A 20,449-nucleotide genomic window follows, 5' to 3' on the forward strand; every position below is an offset into this window, starting at 1 on the left:
GTACTTGTACTTACCTACTCTAACTCTAACCCTGCACCCTAACCCTACCTGTACTTATTACTGATAGGTCTGAATGCTGCAGACCTCAAAGCAGTGACTCTATTTTTCAGGTACTCTGCTAACTTGAATTTGTAAATCCCCTTGGATATGACCCTTTAAAGTCAGTGGTGTGCATCTAATTCCAGTTCTCTGAGATGAAAAACAGCTTCTGAATCTTGTGTGTTGGCAGCAAAACAGACTCTCACTACAGGAGGAGTTGGAGGAGCATGCAGCTCGAGGTGTGTGCATGTGTGTGTGTGTAGTCAAAAAGCAGAAAAGTATAACACAGGCCAAACGTTTGTAAAGGAGAGGGAAAAAACATGTATGATGGGTTTATTAAATGAGAAACAGAATACACAAAACAGAAAAAAATGGACGGGTGGAATTGCTTAGGGTCTCGTGAGAAACATAGGGAAGTATACTCAATCCAGCACAGCACTTTCTTTGCCCACTACACTACAACCATATTACACACTGCATGGTCCAGCATCCACTTTCACAGCTTGGCCCTTCATTTGGGGCAAGACTGCAGCTGTTTGCCACCATGATGCAGAAAAAAACTGATTGGTTAATGTGTAGCAGTTCTCACATTATGCATCAAAGTTGCATACACATCAGTCATTACACTAACATTACTATCATGGACACTACACCCGTGGGCAGTCCACTGCAGACTCACAGACTTTGAAAGCACTGTGAAGATGGATAGGGAAGAGGAATCTGGCACCTTTGCATCGGTTAACATTGGCTATTTTATGTCTATAGCCTTCTTTTTCATCAATAAGTTTAGCAAAAAGAACAAAATTGGTCTAAAAAAACACTCCGTACACTTCTGTGACATTAGGCACAGATAATAAAGCTAAGATTAGGGTTAAAAGACAAAAGACATTCATTTACATTTCCATCAGTGTGAGCTTAACAACTACATTATCACAAGGATCACATTCAATGGCCAAGGCAGCATTTGCAGCATATGAAATATGCAAATACTGTAAAACTGCACTGACGGTAGCAACTACAACCATTGTTGTTATAAACCAGGATGGCAGCACTGGCTCTAGCATTACTGGAGTGACAGAAGTGAATGTTCCAACTCTAGTCGACACCCATGTTTCACTCATTCTCTCCATGTCACCCGAGTAGAAAACAGCTGTAAAAAGCAGGAACTCAAAACCCAAAATGTCCTTAATTTCCATGGTGCTTCCCAGTTGTTCCGTATTCCTGTGCCACATGTAGCTGCCAGTACAGTGGACCCTCTTATTACACCAGTGGCCCTGACACACATCCACACACAGGACGTCGCCACCCCAGCCCGTGACCAGACACTAGGGTCAGGGTTAGCACTACTCATTTACAGCCAAATACACCCCACTTTCATGGACTGTTCGCAACATGCTAATGCAACTTCTAAATATGAAGCTCAATGCTGCGTTTAGTCAGATCATATTAAAATGCAATTTGTGACTGAAATGAGAGGAATCCAAGTTTAACATCATTGGGGCTCTTTTCTTAACAGGGCTTTGCTCATTACTTGGTTTTATATGCAGTCATAAATCTTTACAGGCATACAAAACAGAGTTAAACACAGCACAGTCTGGTGATGTACCACCATGTGCATCTCAGTCACCTCATTCAGTGATTCTGTTTTTCTTGGACATGATCCAGAAGGGTTGTTTATTTTACAGTATAACCATTTTTATGAGCTGACTGAAGAACATTCAAATTTACCTTGAATTTGACCTTGACTCCTGTATGCCCATTTTTATGAATATTGACATTCCTCCTTCTCCTTATAGATATTTCACCCACAAACTGACAGAAGACTGTTGACGAATGTTGACCTACAGGACTGTGCCCCGCTGACCTTGTTAAATAAAGTTACAATGGTAAGCAATAACTGCTCAGCGTAGTCTAACTGGACCCGTCCAATAAAAAAAAATTAAACAAAAAATAATATTAATGACAAATGGTAGGTAGAAAGTACAGTATAAAAATGCTAAATCATACCATTAAAGGTGCTCAAATATGAAGTGTTAATTTTTTCCCTTTTATCTTCGTATGAGGCAAATATTTCTTTTTTCTCTAGATTCTCCGCTAGGAGAGGGAGGATGGAGAGTGATGAGAGTGCAGGGAGGTGCAGGGGCTTCAGAAGGTCTAGGGGGAGAGTCACAGGCCCAAAGGAGGATTTGGCTCTGGATGGAAGTTGGTGTTGGGAAAACGACCACCTTCAGACGTCCCCAACCCCCCAAACTCCTGTAAGCTCCCAGTCTCCTACAGAGTGAGGAGAGCTTTAGCCCAGGCTTGTAATGTTGGCCCTGCCACCAGGGGGTGCCACAATGCGTTGAGTGTTGCGACGTGGAACATTGTCGTCAATCTGAGCACCTGTGGACAAGACAAAGGGAGAAAATATCAATATAAAGCTGTGAAATAGCATAGTTATCCCACACACAGTGTGTTACCTTTACTTACAGATTATGATCACCAGCACATCAGATGTTTAGCATTGTTTCTGGTCTGTCCCTGGAGTATCTCATACTCAACTGATGTTTGTTTAACATTAAGTTGTACAGGACCAGGCAGGAAACTAGTGTCTCAGCAGTGTGTTAGTCTGCAGTCCTGTGGTTGCATATTCTCTCTCAGCACATCCTAACAGGACTCACCAGACAGACTGAATCCAGACTGGTGAAGGTTGCGGACAGGCTGTGTGGGTTGCTTGGCCGGGGACGTCTTGGCTGAGGAAGCCGGAGTCACAGCCTTAGGGGTCACAGACACCTCACACACTGGCCCATCGTAAAGGCCTCTGGGGACACCCCTCAACTCAGCAAGCTACAGGACACACAGGTTAATCACCAAAAATGCTTATTTAACTTTCTAGTTTCGAATATTTAACTCTTTCATGCATATTTACCTCTTCCATGTTTTCATTATAGGATTATGATTAAGTACAGTACAGAGTAAATACATAAAAAAACAAAACAAAACCATAAACCAAAACAGAATATATAGTAACTACAGCCAAAAAGAAGCATCTTAAACAGAAAGGGTTAGGGATAGGGTTAGGGATAGGGTCAGAGTTAGGGTTGGGCTTGGGGTTAGAAAGGAAGAAGGCAGAACTGGTGCACACCCGGCTGCGGGCCTTTATCCTCTTGTAAACGTAGTCGGGGTAGGGTTTCCGGGCCACGTAGCGTCCTGAGCCCTCTGTTGTGTGGAGGGTTCCATCCTCTAGCACAATTTTCCCCTGGCTAATCACTACCAGTGGAGCTCCCCGCACTTCCATACCCTCAAAGATGTTATACTCCACCGCCTGCCATCAAGGACACACACACAGCCTTGGTATGAGCTTGGATAGGTGCTTAATGAAGCAAAGAGGAAACAAGAAAAAATATGTGATACTTATTTTTAACAAACTGATACAGTCTGAGTCAAACTATTATTTAGTAAACTTTTTCTTAAAACCTTTTTTCCCACATAAAATTATGCATTCCTTAAAACAGCAGTAAGACTGAAGATGGAGTCATGCAGTTTAAGAGAAAAAAGTAATCTAATTTCTAATCATATATATATGTGTTTTAGGGTGTGCGTTCTGGGGTGTGGTGTGTTTTAGGGTGTGCGTTCTGGGGTGTGGTGTGTTTTAGGGTGTGCGTTCTGGGGTGTGGTGTGTTTTAGGGTGTGCGTTCTGGGGTGTGGTGTGTTTTAGGTTGTGCGTTCTGGGGTGTGGTGTGTTTTGGGGTGTGCGTTCTGGGAGGTGGTGTGTTTTAGGGTGTGCGTTCTGGGAGGTGGTGTGTTTTAGGGTGTGCGTTCTGGGAGGTGGTGTGTTTGCACTCCTCAATAACTGAGACGCTGAATTAATGAAGGTACATTGATTCTCACAACATGAGGTCATTTTGGCACTCCAATGTAATCATGTAATATATTCACTTACACGCACTCTAACACTAACTCACTTAAACACACTCACACACCCCCAGAATGTTTCTCACACAACTTGTCATGGCCACTATCAATCACAGACATGGTCCAACACTCAGGCAATGACCTCATTCCTATGAGTTTGAACCCCACAGCCTAGCTCTACTGAACAATACACATCTTATTTACACCCTCCCCCTTTACAAACATGGCTTTGGACATGAGTCTGCAAGAGAATACCTTATAAGGACAGAAACATGACATCTTTAATGGAATCCCAGTGCACCATCATTATTCAGCATAATCCTGTTAGGAATAAACTTAGTTCTTGCTTCTTTTTTTTTTTTTGTCTTTGGGGGATTTTGTTGTTCTTGTACTTCTGCTGGATGGTTAGGGTCACCATAACCCTAACACTAAACCCCAACTCTAACCCTAAATATTAACCCCAACCCTAATCCTAACACCCTACCCCTAACTCTAACCCTAACCCTAACAATAACCCTAGGCCCTAACCCCTAGCCCTAAACCCCAACCCTTCTGCTGGATGGACTCACCAGATTGTGGCTCTTGGCAGAGATGATCTTGGTGATGTCAGGGTCCCACAGGACCAGATCCGCATCAGAGCCCACAGCGACACGGCCTTTACGTGGGTACAAGTTGAAGATCTTAGCTGCGTTGGTGCTGGTCACAGCCACAAACTGGTTTTCATCCATCTTACCAGTCACCTGGGTGGGGAAGAAGCATGTGTCATGTGATCTGGTATGTGCATGTAAGAATGCATATACTTGGGTGCACATAAATGTGAATGGCAGTTAAAAAGCTGCATCCGATACATCTGAAACGGAAGCCGGGTAAATAATTTGACACTAGTTTACTTTCCAGTGCGTAGGAAGAGCCCGTCTCTCACTCACCACACACTTGTCCCAGATGATTGACATCCTTTCCTCTGTGCCATTGGTGCCCTCTGGGATGAGGGTAAAGTCGTCTTTACCCACAGCTCTCTGGGCCGTGCTGAATGTGCAGTGGGCGCTGCCAGTCACCTGCAAGTCCCCACTGGAGGGAGGAAGAAAAAGAGAAAGAACAAGAAAGATAGAGGGAAAGAAAGAGAGTGAGAGAGAGACAAAGAGAGAAAGAGAATAAGTGAGGTAAAGGCAAAAGAGAGACAGGTAAATAAGTGAGAGAAAGATAAAGGAGAAGTGTGTGTTAGATGAGGACAAAAAGCTGAGAGAATCTTTTTTTTCCCTGTTCCAGAAGAGTGGATAATCCTTCTAATAATCCTATAATCCTATAATCCCAGCCGAGCAGTATCCATAATTTTGTTCTCCTCTTATTTGTGTCTTTTAGCTGTTTCTTTTTCACACTTTGAAGGTTTAAAATTGCCATTAGCTGTGTCTTATTTCCACTAGGTTTCTAAAATTAAAAAGCAGAAATCCATTTGGCCTCAGAACATGAGTACTCAGAATACTCGGCAGGTTCTCACCAGGACAGCAGGGAGCTGAGATAGTCGGGTGTCGTGGGGTCAGGACTCAGGGGCGGGGATGTCACATAAGCTGCAGCCTTGGCCCAGTTCTTGCTCCAATAGTGTGAGCCGTCTGTGCCCAGACTTGCAGTGATCGGTTCGCCAAACACTACAGTCCCTGCCATCACCAATCACAAAAACCAAAAAACTGATTATATGTTGGTCTTAAATTCTGGAGTCCCCTGCTACAGTGTCATTTAATAGAGCATTAGCCATGCAAAGCATGTTACGAATGACTTTAGTCTCTGAGCATAAACGTGGTCTTCACAAGGCACTTTAAACTACCGTAACCTGTGACCTACCGTAACCGTTTATGACTCTCACCTTTCTTCCGGGCCTGGGCGATGACATCAGCCGCACTCTTGCTCATCACCTTGGTGATGTAGAGTGGGCAGTTGGTCTGATTGGCCACTGTCACAGAGCGATTGACTGCCTCTGCCTCCACCTAAACACAGTGGTCATGTCAGTTCTGCCTGTGATTATATTATATTTGATGTCATTAAATTGCATACCACATACACCAAAGGAGAGCAGTGGTTATGTCAGTACTGTCTGTCATATTATGTGTGATGTCATTAAAGTACAAGCCATAACTTTACAACTATTACATTTCATTTGTAGTTGTTACTTTACAGGTGCTATGTCAGTGCCATTACGAATGCATTGTTACTACATTAATAGTACATGTGTAATGTTGTTACATCTGGGTCACTACACTACAACATTTCATTAGACCACAGAAAAAAAACATGGTGTGTAACCAACTGGGTACATATTTATCAAACATCTCACTATACAAATACAGATCCATTTTCAAGTTTTGCCCTTCATTTACATGCAAGATCATTCAGTTAAAACCATATAATAAATATGAACCAGGGTGCACAAGTGGGGAGAGTTCTGATAAGACCTCATTATAATTTCATAAAGTGGGTGTGAATACTTTATCCTAGCAAGATGGGGCATGAAAATACCTCTTCTAACAAATAATGTGAACTCATCTCATTGCTGACAAGCAGACATATGAACACATCAGTAGACAGACATGAATGACGGAAGAATGTGAGTGTCCCATTACCTCCTCTGGATGAGTCAGCACGTGACCCTCAGGTCCAGTGATGCCCAGGTCCAGAATCCTGTGCTGTTCCTGCACCGAATAACAGACACAACAAAGACAGATAAAGAGAGGCATAAAAATAGATGACAAAACAGAATTATAAAGAACAGAAATGCATATCAGATTAAAATTGATTAAAAGAAATCTAAACTATTGTGTCTCTCTCTGTGACTCTGTAACCAAACTTAAGTCTTAGCATAACGTGTTCTCTTATCTTTAGAGATCACATACACACACTATCTGTCCAGAGTCAAATATATGTTTTCATTCAATTCCCCTGACATCATAAAGAGGCTTTGGTTGGTACTGCCAGTATAAAGTCTAAATGCTCATTACACAAAAAGAGTTTGGACATAAACTTTTAAACAGTTTATTTCCAGTGGTGTGGCTGGATGCTGCTGGAATGTGGACTGCTCTTCAGAATCTTACCTCAGCAATGATGTCTCCATTCTCAGCATGAACCTGCGCGACAGCACCCAGATCACGGATCACACTGAACACCTCATAGATCTGCAGAGGTACACACACACACACACACACACACACACACACACACACACACACACAAACAAATGCACACACAGACACATTAACACAATTGGACATGAACATACAAAGACAAGGACACAAAACGCACGCACACACACACACACACACACCCAATACATGTACAGCACAGTAATGTGCACACACACACACACACACACACACACCCAATACATGTACAGCACAGTAATGTGCACACACACACACACACACACCCAATACATGTACAGCACAGTAATGTGCACCCACACACACACCCACACACACCCACACACACACACACACACACACACCCAATACATGTACAGCACAGTAATGTGCACACACACACACACACGCGGGCACAGACACAGACAAAGACACAGAAACACATACATACAAACACTATGGCTATATTTAACAGACTTTCTGATTTCTGGGTGAGAGAAGTCATGTATGTTTAGATGTTTCACACAGGTGGAAAGCTGAGTGTTCCACTACCCAAGTCTGCTTTGTTTATGAATATGTCACAAAGGGTTAGGGTTTAGGGTTAGAGTTTAGGGTTAAGGTTTGGGGTTTAGGGTTAGGTTTACGGTTAGGGTTTAGGGTTTTGGGTTAAAGTAATACTGATATGTCTTCATTCTGTTCTTTCTGCACACCAGGGTCAGTTGATTCAGAATTTCTGGATAGCCTCTCTTCTAAAAGAAACTGCGTTGCAGTGCCCACTAGGTCCGGTTTGACACTGGCTGTGCAGGGAAAGCATATCTGAAGGCCAGTGAACACAGAATTGGCTCATACCTGAGAATCGGTCAGCTGGAAAACATCTTTGTAGGCCAGGTAGACCAGGAAAGAGTTCACCCCTGCAGTGGCAAACATAATAAAGGATTGAATGAGGATAGAACTCCTGAAATATGCTTATGAGATAATATAATACACATATAACATATGCCATAATCTATGACCACCCCCTCCCACCCTGAAGGATCACAGCACTACATCTGTAAGGACTCACCTACTCTGACACACCTTTAGGCAAGTCAGCACAATCAAGATCTTCAATTAAACCACGTGTGTGAAAAACTACACTGTGCCATGGGGTGGGTGTCCATGTAAGGGTGGTTGAGTGTACCGGTGAGGTTGTGTGAGGTGTAGTGTAGGTGTACAGGTACGGTTTTGTGAGGTGTGGTGTAGGTGTACAGGTGAGGTTGTGTGAGGTGTGGCATGAGTGTACAGGTGAGGTTGTATGAGGTGTAGGTGTACAGGTGAGGTTGTGTGAGATGTGGTGTGGCTATACAGGTGAGGTTGCGCGAGGTGTGGTGTCGGTGTACAGGTGAGGTTGTGGGAGGTTGTGTGAGGTGTACCGTGGTCCTTTACGAGTGTCTCCATATCCTCCTGGATGCCCCTGTGCCACTCGGTAATGTCCACATGGAGGGAGTAGTCACAGCAGGACTTACTGTCGGCCCAGTCCCGCCACTGATTAAATGCAGCTAGGAGCCCTATCCCACATTCTGGCACCACATGGTCAACTGTTCACAACACACACAAACAGAACAGTTAAAATATGGAGTGAGATATGCTGATACACATATGCAAACACCGCATTACAACAAAAAGAGTACACACAGATGTACAAATCACACCACAATAAACACCACCAGCAAATGCAAACACACATACACAACCACACAGTGTTTAAGCAGCTGCTACTGATACGAAAATTAACTTATTAACCAATGTGACTGATATGAATAAGTTCTGATGTAGCATGGTGGCGAAACCTGGGAGTGCTGCTCTGTACTGTGGTCAGCTCCACTACACTCTACCACACTCCATCATACTCCACCACTCCATCGTACTCCACCACTCTACCACATGCCATCATACATGATGGCATCCACTCTCCACCACACTCCATCATACTCCACCACCACACTCTGCTGCATGAGAACTTGCATCTTCATACGTCATGGTGGTGACTCAGCACAAAAACACAACACAGCACTACTCAGTCATAAAAGGAACAATGAAGGCAAATATGCAGATCCATTTGATTTGCTGCTTGTAAATTATTAGTATTTTGGATGTGTGAGCTTGGCGCTTAATCATTGTTTTTCCTGCAGAAGAGTCTGAATTGGATTACAAGTCACAGGATTGTAATTATCCATGTACATTTGACTCGTATTTGATTACAGCAGCACACTTAATTCTACTGTATATTGTAGAATTGTATAATGTATAAAAAGAAATATCTTTGCAGAGCAAAAGTGCCCAATTTCAGTTCCTGAGGGCAGAAAATCAGCACAATTTCCCAAACTTCCTCCACTTGAGAATGAGCTCCTGGGTTCGGGCTAAAGCAGACACATGCCCAAACCCAGCCCAGTTTAAACCCTGTAGTGTTTCAAATACATAGAGGTGTGGGAACTCACCTCTATGTACGGCAGGGATCTGAGATTAGGGTTAGGGTTAGGTCATGCAGAGACTCACTAATCATGGTGGTGCCTCCTGCCAGAGCAGCACAAGTGCCCTGGTAGAAGTCGTCAGCAGCAGTCATGCCTCGGTCTGGCATCTGGAAGCGTGTGTGAACATCGATGCCCCCTGGCATAACCATCCGCCCTTGGGCATCAATGGTTTTAACTCCACCAGGGACTATCAAATTCTCCCCAATCTGCCTGAGTGGAGTGTAAGAGAACAGGAAAGGAAGAGAGAAAGAGGAAGGAAGGAAGTAGAGGAGAGGGAAAAAGAAAGAATGACAAAGCAAGAAAGAGGGAGAAAAAAGGAAAGGATAAGTAAGGAGAGGTGGCATTTTTAGCTGATATCTAAAGTTTGTTCTTTGTGAAAGTCTTAATTTGGAAATGTTCTTTTTTAAAAAGTTTATTCTTACAGTATTCTTGCGAACCAAAGGAATGCTATAAAGAAGACCCAATATCTCTATTTTAGTCTGTCTGAAATCAGTTTCTGAAGTGAGCATGCAGTCAGACACTTACTTGATAAGTCCATCCTCCATGTAGATGTCTGCAAACAAGGACTGGTCATCATTCACGATCTTGGCTCCTTTAATTAGTAGACGCTCACTCTGGAGGTTAAAAAAAAGTTAATATAATGTTTTTTGAATAGAAAACATTAAGGGGATGCTAAATTGATAAGTTTAAATTGATAAGTTTAAACAATTTCAGTCAACAATTGTAGTCTAAACTGAAGGACATTTAATACAGTAAGAAATGCATGTCAGCCTGTGCAGGAAACAATGTGACACATTGTAAGTAGCAGTTTAAAAACATACGCATGAGGCAAAATACTGGGTATGGCTCAAACACAACACCAGTCACACGCCTTTACAATCTGCCAGCAATTCATTGGAGAGGGCTACCAGCATCCCCTAAAACGCCCAAGGTTAACCCTAACCCTAAGGTTAACCCTAATCCTAACCCTAAAGTTAACCCTAATCCTAACCCTAGGGTTAACCCTTATCCTAATGCTAGGGTTAACCCTAACCCTAACCCTAGTGTTAACCCTAATCCTAACCCTAGGGTAAACCCTAACCCTAACCATAGTGTAAACCCTAATCCTAACCTAAGATCACTTTGATACAATGTCCCAGAAATGTCAACATCACAATGTCCTAATGTGCTGTCCCAATCCATCATATTTTGCAAGGCCTGTTCCTTTCTTCTTAAAAGATACTTTAAAACACTCACAAATGCTAACTTTTTGCACAAAAACTGAAATCTTAAAGGGTATGTAGGAACAGGGTTAATACTGTGATAACTGACACTGTGCTAACTGGGATAACACTGCTAACTGATATTGCACTAACTGTTAATACGCTAATGAGCATTATTAATGCATTGTTACTTGTACATTCTGATGTTTGCTGTGTTCTGCTGCTGATTACACTGAGGAGAAATAGGTCTGGTAAACACCAGGAGCTAAGTGTTTTGGCATCACGGCCTGCTGTGGTTCTGCATTGAAGACGTTGCCCCAGCAACATTACAAATGAGACATGTGATATGGTAGAAGCCAATCAGCACTCAGGGCCAGATACAATGGAGAAAAATCAGTGACCAGGACTAGCCCCACTAAATCAGCCTTCCACACCCACACCAACATTCACATACATACCCATACACACTAACACTCACCCACACACCCATATAGACACAAACACACACTCCTCTTCTCTTTACACACATGTCCTCAGGGAATGGGCATTTCTCAGGATCCTTTCTTTCACAAGGCCCTCTGCATCGTCCCCAGACAAAGACGCCTCTGTTCCAGAACGCTGCCTCTTTGCATGCTTGACAGCAGCCCAGCAACTCAGGCCAGTACTTGGCTAGATATCCCCTACCCAGCTCCACCCCCATCCCCACCTCTAACCTAAACCTAAACCACATCCCCATCCCCACCTCTAACCTAAACCTAAACCACACCCCCATCCCCACCTCTAACCTAAACCACACCCCCATCCCCACCTCTAACCTAAACCCCACCCCCATCCCCACCTCTAACCTAAACCCCACCCCCATCCCTACCTCTAACTTAAACCCCACCCCCAACTCCATCTCTCAGCCCTGGCGAAAGGCACTATAGTTGTAATTAAAAACAAAGACCCAAGGACAACAGAAATTAATCTTATTACAACTCATAAAACATTAACAATTTTGACTTTATCTGACTAATATGAAAAATTGCTTCTACCACATTAAAGACCATTAAAAAATCAAAAAAAAAAAAAATAAATCAAAGGATCTTTGCAAAAAGTTCATAATATTGGTGGATCTACAAATGAATAACAAAAAATGTAGAAGAGATCAATGTTCTGGTACAAATAAATAGAAATAAAATAAAATACACTAGAAAATGTCTTTACATTCTTTAGATTAAGTGTCTGTGTGTGAAAGTGTTGATGCTGCACATTCACTCTGTATCTGACTATCAGAACAACTGCTTTGTAATGTTGTAATTACATATCCTAACCCTAATCCACCCTAACCCCAACACTAACTCTAACCCTCCCTAACCCTAACCCTCCCTAACCCTAACCCTCTAACCCAGGGGGTGACCAGCATGCGTCACCCCCGTATGGCAGCAGTAGGAGGGGCTGATGACTGCAATTCATGGCATATCAACACTCTCCATGGCAGCAGTAGGTGGGACTGACGACAGCCAGCCCATGACAGAAGTAAGTAGAATATGGTTCCCATATGGTAGAAATAGGAAAACGATAAGCCATAAGCGATGATGGCAACCTGGCTGAAACTGACCCAAGCCATTCTACTCACACCAAAAAGCTTTGAGCTGACAGTTCCGACCAAGATGTCAGTGTAACTTACAATCTTAGATCCCCTACTTTTACACATCTTGTGCCAAAATGATTTTAAAAAGACTAAATCAGCTTGCAGTTTTAGTCTCATACCTCATTGGCTTCTTTAATCATTAGTTTAGGTTTTAGTCATAAAGATAATTGCCTCTGGTTATTATTATGCTCTTATATTTTACAAGTCTTTACTTTACTAACACTAGCACCTACTGTTCTGACCTGTTAGCTTGTTTTTAAAGAGACCAGTGGAACAGACCATTCAAATTCATATTCAGCACATGTATCTGGACAGTTTGTTTCTAAACAAGCTTTCTCTCGTGCGGCATGGATAAAGTGGACACAAGAGACAAAGGGTTGGCATACATAGCTCTAAGTCATTGATAAATAAGGGGCATGGCATACAGACTGAGTGATCGATAGATAAGGGGTGTGGCATAATCAGCTCTAAATGATTGATAAGGGGCGTGGCATACACAGCTCTAAGTGATTGACTGATAAGGGACGTGGCATACACAGCTCTAAGTGATTTATTGATAAGGGGCGTGGCATACACAGCTCTAAGTGATTTATTGATAAAGGGCGTGGTATACACAGCTCTAAATGATAAGGTGTGTGGCATACACAGCTCTAAATGATAAGGTGTGTGGCATACACAGCTATAAGTGATTGATAAGGGGCGTGGCATACACAGCTCTTAGTGATTGATAAGGGACGTGGCATACACAGCTCTAAATGATAAGGTGTGTGGCATACACAGCTCTAAATGATTGATAAGGGGCGTGGCATATACAGCTCTAAATGATTAAGGGGCGTGGCATACACAGCTCTAAATGATTGACTGATAAGGGACGTGGCATACACAGCTCTAAGTGATTTATTGATAAGGGGCGTGGCATACACAGCTCTAAGTGATTTATTGATAAGGGGCGTGGCATACACAGCTCTAAATGATAAGGTGTGTGGCATACACAGCTCTAAATGATAAGGTGTGTGGCATACACAGCTATAAGTGATTGATAAGGGGCGTGGCATACACAGCTCTAAGTGATTGATAAGGGACGTGGCATACACAGCTCTAAATGATAAGGTGTGTGGCATACACAGCTCTAAATGATTGATAAGGGGCGTGGCATATACAACTCTAAATGATTAAGGGGCGTGGCATACACAGCTCTAAATGATAAGGTGTGTGGCATACACAGCTCTAAATGATTGATAAGGGGCGTGGCATATACAGCTCTAAATGATTAAGGGGCGTGGCATACACAGCTCTAAATGATAAGGTGTGTGGCATACACAGCTCTAAGTGATTGATAAGGGGCGTGGCATACACAGCTCTAAGTGATTGATAAGGGGCGTGGCATACACAGCTCTAAGTGATGAACTGGCAAATGGGGCAAATACACATTTGAATTTAAATTGAAAGAGTGCAAAAAGCATTTTGAAATTAACACGCAAGCATGTGTCGAGTTTTAGATGTGAACGCATCCTCCTTTGATGGGAGTTCCCTTTTGCCTCTTTATTTTGAGTTGTTGGTCAGTAACAGGAACTAAGTGTGGGTTAAGAGCACAGTGGATAAGAACTGTTGCTGATTCCAGAATCATACAGGGAGGTGTTGGGGGTGGGGGTGAGGAAGCCCCCCCCCCCATCCCAGGCCTCACTGACAAAGCCCACCTCACACTTCCTCTCACAAAGACAAACCCGCCTCTGGCTAAGATGAGACAACTCCATTTGCCTCGCCACAAAATCAGAATCCCCTCACTAACAAGGAGGAGGTGGATGGGAAATGTATGTTCCCTAAACTCATATACACCTGTTTCTGCACATTCACCGTGGTCAGAACCTACAAGACGCCCCTGAAGAGGGGTGGAGACGATAAACCTTGGACTCCATACTGACGACTACAAAGAGAAATGGTGTGGCTGAGAGCAGGCTGCAGAGGAAACAGATATATGCGTTTAACTGGCTACGCTAGTGTGATGAGAAAATCAGAATCTTCACGCTCGATTTTCTTCCTATTAGGCGAAGTCTGTAACGCTTCCACATCGCCATGATCTCAGATGGCAGATCCTCTGACCGATCGGTGGTAAGCTGCACCGTAGCGTATGGGTCACAATGACAGAAGTACGCCGCCGGCTGATTTCGGAGCTTTCCGCGATCCTAGTGTTCCTATAAATATAAAAGGACGCATTCTCCCAGCTACTCAGAGCTGCGAACGGCGAATGTGAGGAATCTATCGCGTTTACTCCACCGGTCGGAGAGCCATGACAGTAGTCCTTCTCAACAAAGAACATCGCCGTGTCGTCTGACACCATGTCGGACCCAACCGCCTAGGCAGCTACAAACGTGGCTAGGTTAAGAAAACTAAACAAATTATAACTCCAATAAAGTGTCTGTATCGGCAACATTAACAGAATGCTTAAGACGAGCAAGAACTTGCTGATACTTTATTCTGGCACGTTGCAAATCCAATAACTCCACCCGGACGCAGGGTGTACAAACTGCTCCCGCTGCAGTACGCGAGCCTGTTCCACATATATCTCACGGACTAGCAAACGGACATGAAGTGTGTTAAGAGTGCGTTAAGAGCGTGCGCATCGTCGGTATTACAGATACCTCACGTCTGACAACGTAGCATATGCCCTGCGATGTACACCAGTGTGCTCAGCACCTTTTCTAGACAGAGAGCTGCATTCCTGACACTCACGGTGATGCGCGGGATGTTCTTCTTGCCCTGATAGCCAGACATCTTCACGTCGCGAGCGATGACCCGCTATCTCTGGAGTAGATGCAGAGGCTGAACGCTTGTTCAAGCTAAAGACGGACGAAAGCTGAAGAATCAAGGTTAAAAGACCTCTGCTAAACTCTCCTCTCCGCTTTCTTTCTCCTCCGACACGCGACGTCAGCGCAGACAGACCCAGAAACAGAGCAGGGTTTGCAGGTCTGCGTCCACGCGCAGGGCCCCGCCCTGTTCCACGGGCTAGTCCGCCCCTCCTCGCGCCGTGTCTTTGGTCAGACTGGGCGGGGAGATTGTTCTCTGCAGGACCATTTCCTCCGCGCGCACTCCAGACTGCACGGTCAGATTGTAACTAATTTCAAAGTGGCGGCGAGATTCTGAAATAACATCATGAGTAAATCTCCACGTCAGTGGAGGCGCAAGCATATTAGACAACTGGGAAATAGAGATCGAAAGAGCCCGAAGTAAAATTTTATATTCTATTCTATAATTCTATTCTAAGAATAAATGATTTATAATTGAGTAAAATGATTTTTAGCTGCAAAATCAAACATTAAATTGTATGTGACCTGTAACAAATATTGTTTACTTTCTCTTCGGCCTTTACCAAATGTACTTGGTAGAGAGAACATTCAAATTAAAACAAACTAAGTTATAACGATTATTGTATTAAACACACAGTGAGTCTATTCATCATGTTAATAACAACATATGCATTTGTTTGTAGGACGTTAGGATGTTACATGACAAAATCTGGGTACAACCACTAACACTAGGCATTCTTTAGATATCACCTGTGTTAGTGTTTCATTGAGACTAAAGTTTGTAGCTGATTTAAGACCAATTCACAGTCTCTCTCAGAGAAAAATGTCTATAAATTACATTTAAAACCTGAATAAAAAGTTTAGTAGTTTGTAGTAAGTATGAAATTGTACAACATGATATTAAGTGGTGTATCCAAGGCAAAATCTTAAGTGTCTGCTGTTTCCATGTAAAACATGCAGTTTATCATTTTCCATCAGAAACATAGAACTGTGATCACTCCATTAAATTAAGATATTTATTTATAATAATCATAACCACCAAATATAAATAATCTGAATATAAATAATAAGCCTTAAGGTATCTAGGTTCCATGCAAATTAACATGAAGTATGGTGAAAATATATTATAGATTTTGTAACATTTGCATTAATTTCTGCTCAGGTGCTCCTGTGGACATGTCAGATCAGTTGTCCTGTGGTTCCACTTCTGTACATTATTGATCCGCACTCGCATTAAGGGCTCACAGTGGGGGAGTATACAACTGTGTCTCACAAACAGTGTAGCAGAACAAGGGAAGCTTTCTGTTTGGGAAGAGCCCAGTGTCATGTTACTAAAATCTACACCCAAGCAGATTTAACATGAATCCATGCTGTAGAGCATCAATGCAAATGACAATATTTTTGGATCCTTGAATGACATTTTTCCTACTATGTGCTTTCTTGAACAGGCGGACTGTTGAATGCAGCCCTAAGATTCTCCTAAGCTCGTCTGGCGCTCCCACAACACGCCTCTGCAGAGAATCCAAGTCTACCATCCACCATTACACACCATTTTTACACTGGCTAGGTAACTATGGTTACTGCATCCAGATAGCAAGCTCCAGACACACAAGCTTCTTGCATTCCTACCATCATGTTTGAAGATAATGAAAAAAAAGCAAGGAAAACTAGTAGCTATTAGGGTTAGGGTTTGTCTGATTTATGTAGTTGCTGGTTTCTTGCATAGATCACAACATGATGAAGGCATAATGCAGTGTAGTCTCATTTCTGACTATTTTTTTCCTCTCTCTGGTTTAAAGGAATAACATAGCCTACTGACCATTCTCACCATCACTCAATTGTTTTTAAACATACAAATTCGTTACTTAAGTAAATAATGTAATTCTAAATCTGATATAAAGAGATAGACAAATGGACAGAGTGGCGGGCAGGAAGACAGTCAGAGAGAGAGAGAGACAGATAAACACAACATCTACATGACCATTCTGCATCACTCTTACCTTGTCATTGAGGTTCTGCAGTAACTCTTTGCCTGCACTTTTACGGATCTCCACCTTCCTCGGCTGGGAGATCTCCCTCTGCCTTTCTATCACTTGCACACCCACCGAGCTGCTTCTCGAGGACAGCGAGTCAAAATCCAGCGTTTTGTTCTCTGTGGAACCTTCCACAGGGCAGAACATGCCACAGAATTTTTGCCGTGGTGGACTGGGGCTAGAGGAACCCATGCTCTTGAAAAAAGCAGGTACATCACCGGCAGACATGTCAAAATGAGCTTCTGCCAACTCCCAGGAAGATGTCTGAAAACAAGTTCAAGCAATCAGGACAGCAGCAGCCTGGCAAGAGTGCAGTTAGGTGTTATATGAACACTGCTCTTGTCAGTGTTTCCTCCTCCTCCTCCAAATCTAAATGAAATGCACAGTAGGCAAGATCTACTCAGTCAATTGTTTATTAATAATTATAACAAAAATGACAATGTAGTACTGCTGCTGGCACCACCACCACCACCACCACCACAAAAACAACAATAATAATAACGTGTATGAAAGTTCTTTCCATATGATAATTTGCTGTCATTAAAAACCTGTCTATAAATTAGACTGCTGATATACTGATCCCAACAAAATCGTTAGAATTTTTGCTAACGTGTGCAAATAAAAATGCGATCTTTAGTGTACATTACTGCTTAGCGCGTGATCAAAAGCATGAAATGAACACACAAATCACGTCAAAATAGTTATCTTGAACATGGTTACTGAAAATAGTCGAAGAAATGGATAAAATAGAGACGGTGTTACCGTGGAAGCTTGGTACCCGAAGGGTGAGGAGGTGGTTTAGCCTCGGAGAGAGGGTAGCGGAGTGTGCCCTGAAATGTCACGGTTCCACCGAGTTACAAAGACATTATTTTCATACCTAAGGATTTACTATTGTTCTCGGTGACTTGTCGCGGTGCCCTTTGTGTGGAGTGACTTATTGCGAGTACATCCGCCTACGCCGTCAGACCCGATTCTCAAAAGAGGAAAAAACCTAAAGGCTACAAATGGAGCACGGCAAACTTTCCTATGATGTCTTATGTTCGCTGTGACTTCTAGATACGAGGTATGAAAATGAATGTCCGATTTGTGAGGCGCGTTGCCACGCCCAGGGTAAAGGTTACGGGCGCTGTCCTTTCAGCACCATAGGACCACATCACAGACAACCTGACCTGGAAGCTACTTGTGATACGGCTTCATAGCTGAGTTTTCTTTCCGTTTTTTTTTTTTTTACTATAAAGGAAATGATCATAATAATGAGTGTCATATGTAAAAAGCAGTTTGTACTATGCGACGCTGGCATTAAGATTTATTGAATAAAATATATCTCATAATACGAGTTTATTCTTATTACCTTTAAATGTTGATGAATATATATTTAAGAGTGACATTAAAGCTGTGACGTAAATCATTTTCCCCCCATCTTAATTACAGTCGTGTCATCCGAAACAAACAGACAAGACGCATAGACACATTGATCCAAAGTGGTTTCCATAACGACGCTGCATTTTCCCTTATAATATTGCTAAACGCCTAGTTTCGGATTCGAATGGAGAATTAAATTTCATATTTAGATTTTAAAATTCATATAGCGTTCATTCAGCGCCTCATTGCACTGTCACCGGTTTTTTACCCTGTCATGACAGGTAAGGATTTTATTCTAGAATGACGTAACAAGCTACACATCTACCCACCCAAACATACACACGCCATTTTATGAGAGTGTGTATGTGTGTTATGGAACGCTTCGTACAACATAAACTGTGTAAAATGAATGGAGTGTGATATACAGAACTTATGCTTTAAAAGCAGCGTTACTTTACACGCGCTCCCATAACACCCAGGAACGTGGAACGGCTTGTAGGCACGCGCGAGCTGCCAAAACAAAGCAGAAGCGAGGACAACTAGAGATTTAGCATGCTGACTCATCCTATTATGCCTTTGCCTCTCATTGATCTTTGGTTGTTTTAAAGTTACAGAGCTCTGACCGCACATTCTGACTGAAAGCTGCAGTTCTGCGTATGTGTGTTCACACATCTTGCGGCGAGAGATCCAATCAGACCACCTCTTCTCCTCCTCCCTGTCAGAGGTTTGGGACAGACCCTTTGATACCCATTACTGCCATTGGAGGGCACCAATGGAAAGGAAAGAGTAAGACAACCGGTTTCCTGCCAGTTACACACTACTGAAGTATGAAGTACACTACTACAGTAATAGAGAGATCAAGTTGAGTAGACCATTAAAAAAAAAAAAAAAAGAAAAAAAAAAGATGTCAATTTAAACCAGACTATCCTAATGAAGCTAAAATAAACAAGAGCCAAGTAATATTAGTGGTATAGAACATCTTCTGGATGGTCTGTCTGCAAGCACAATTTTCTAAAGTGTACAAGCCCTCGGAACATTGACTTGAAATACAAGGTTACCCATTTTGAAACATTATTTGAAAATTGGTGTGTCCCACATCAAATTGCAGTTTTTCAAAGACAATGTAATATAGTATTTTAGAGCAGGAGAGGTTAACAGTAAAGGCTCCATAGTGCCCTCAGTGATCCTGAAAGCAATGCTATTACTCCTCTTAACCCTTCATACAACAGCAAATCCACACTGCTCAAACTACAAACATAGCGGGGCTTGACACACTGTCCTTCCATAATACATGTTAGACACACATCAACACTCTTTTCTGTGCTTTCACCCAGGTGAGGGTCAGGGTGGTGGAACAAACCTCCTGAGCCCAGTTGTCTTCAAACAGTGACTGAAGTTCCATCGCATCCAAAAGTATCTAAATATTAAATCACACACTTAGGAAAAAATGTCAGCAGAAGCATGTATATGTTTTATCTTTGTATTGTGCATCTATGTATCAGCACTGAGTCTCGTTTCTGCTAGTATCCGAGATCAAAAGTGTTTTTGGACTGTAACCTATTTGTAATGATAAGGATGCACTTTTTGTGTGAATATCAAATCACATTTGTAAATTATTCTGGATCTGCATCTGTTAAATGCCACAAATATAAATTTAAATATATAAACACATTATTAAAAGACAGTAGCGAACCAATCATGCATGAATACCTGTCACAGACCTGTTTGTAAGCAATGCTTATGTAGCTGTGTGTGTGTGTAAAAGAGAGAGAGATTCTAAGTGATGCTCATTAAGTTATAAATGATCTTGCTGCTGCAGAACTGTGGGAAACTTGTGCCTGACGTTT

General features: G+C 42.5%; 1 protein-coding gene across 2 annotated transcripts; it reads right to left on the reverse strand.

The window, feature by feature from the left end:
• Positions 1 to 340: 340 nt before the first annotated feature.
• On the reverse strand, positions 341 to 20,405 carry dpysl2b (dihydropyrimidinase like 2b). 2 transcript variants are annotated; one of them, XM_027026067.2, is made up of 15 exons: positions 18,003 to 20,405; positions 17,208 to 17,504; positions 10,094 to 10,182; positions 9,594 to 9,778; positions 8,471 to 8,635; positions 7,908 to 7,969; positions 7,014 to 7,094; positions 6,546 to 6,614; positions 5,792 to 5,912; positions 5,429 to 5,585; positions 4,860 to 5,001; positions 4,503 to 4,673; positions 3,164 to 3,343; positions 2,700 to 2,865; positions 341 to 2,421 (listed from the first exon to the last, which is right to left on the reverse strand). In XM_027026067.2, exons 2-15 carry the CDS (start codon positions 17,466 to 17,468, stop codon positions 2,330 to 2,332), a joined length of 1,941 nt encoding a protein of 646 aa, XP_026881868.2. In that variant the 5' UTR covers positions 17,469 to 17,504; positions 18,003 to 20,405; the 3' UTR covers positions 341 to 2,329. The 2 variants fall into 2 exon arrangements, with proteins under 2 accessions (XP_026881868.2, XP_026881869.2); XM_027026068.2 differs by lacking the exons at positions 17,208 to 17,504; positions 18,003 to 20,405 and adding an exon at positions 15,134 to 15,422.
• Positions 20,406 to 20,449: the final 44 nt, after the last annotated feature.

This window comes from Electrophorus electricus, chromosome 17, assembly GCF_013358815.1.
Source record: "Electrophorus electricus isolate fEleEle1 chromosome 17, fEleEle1.pri, whole genome shotgun sequence".
Lineage (NCBI taxonomy): Eukaryota > Metazoa > Chordata > Actinopteri > Gymnotiformes > Gymnotidae > Electrophorus > Electrophorus electricus.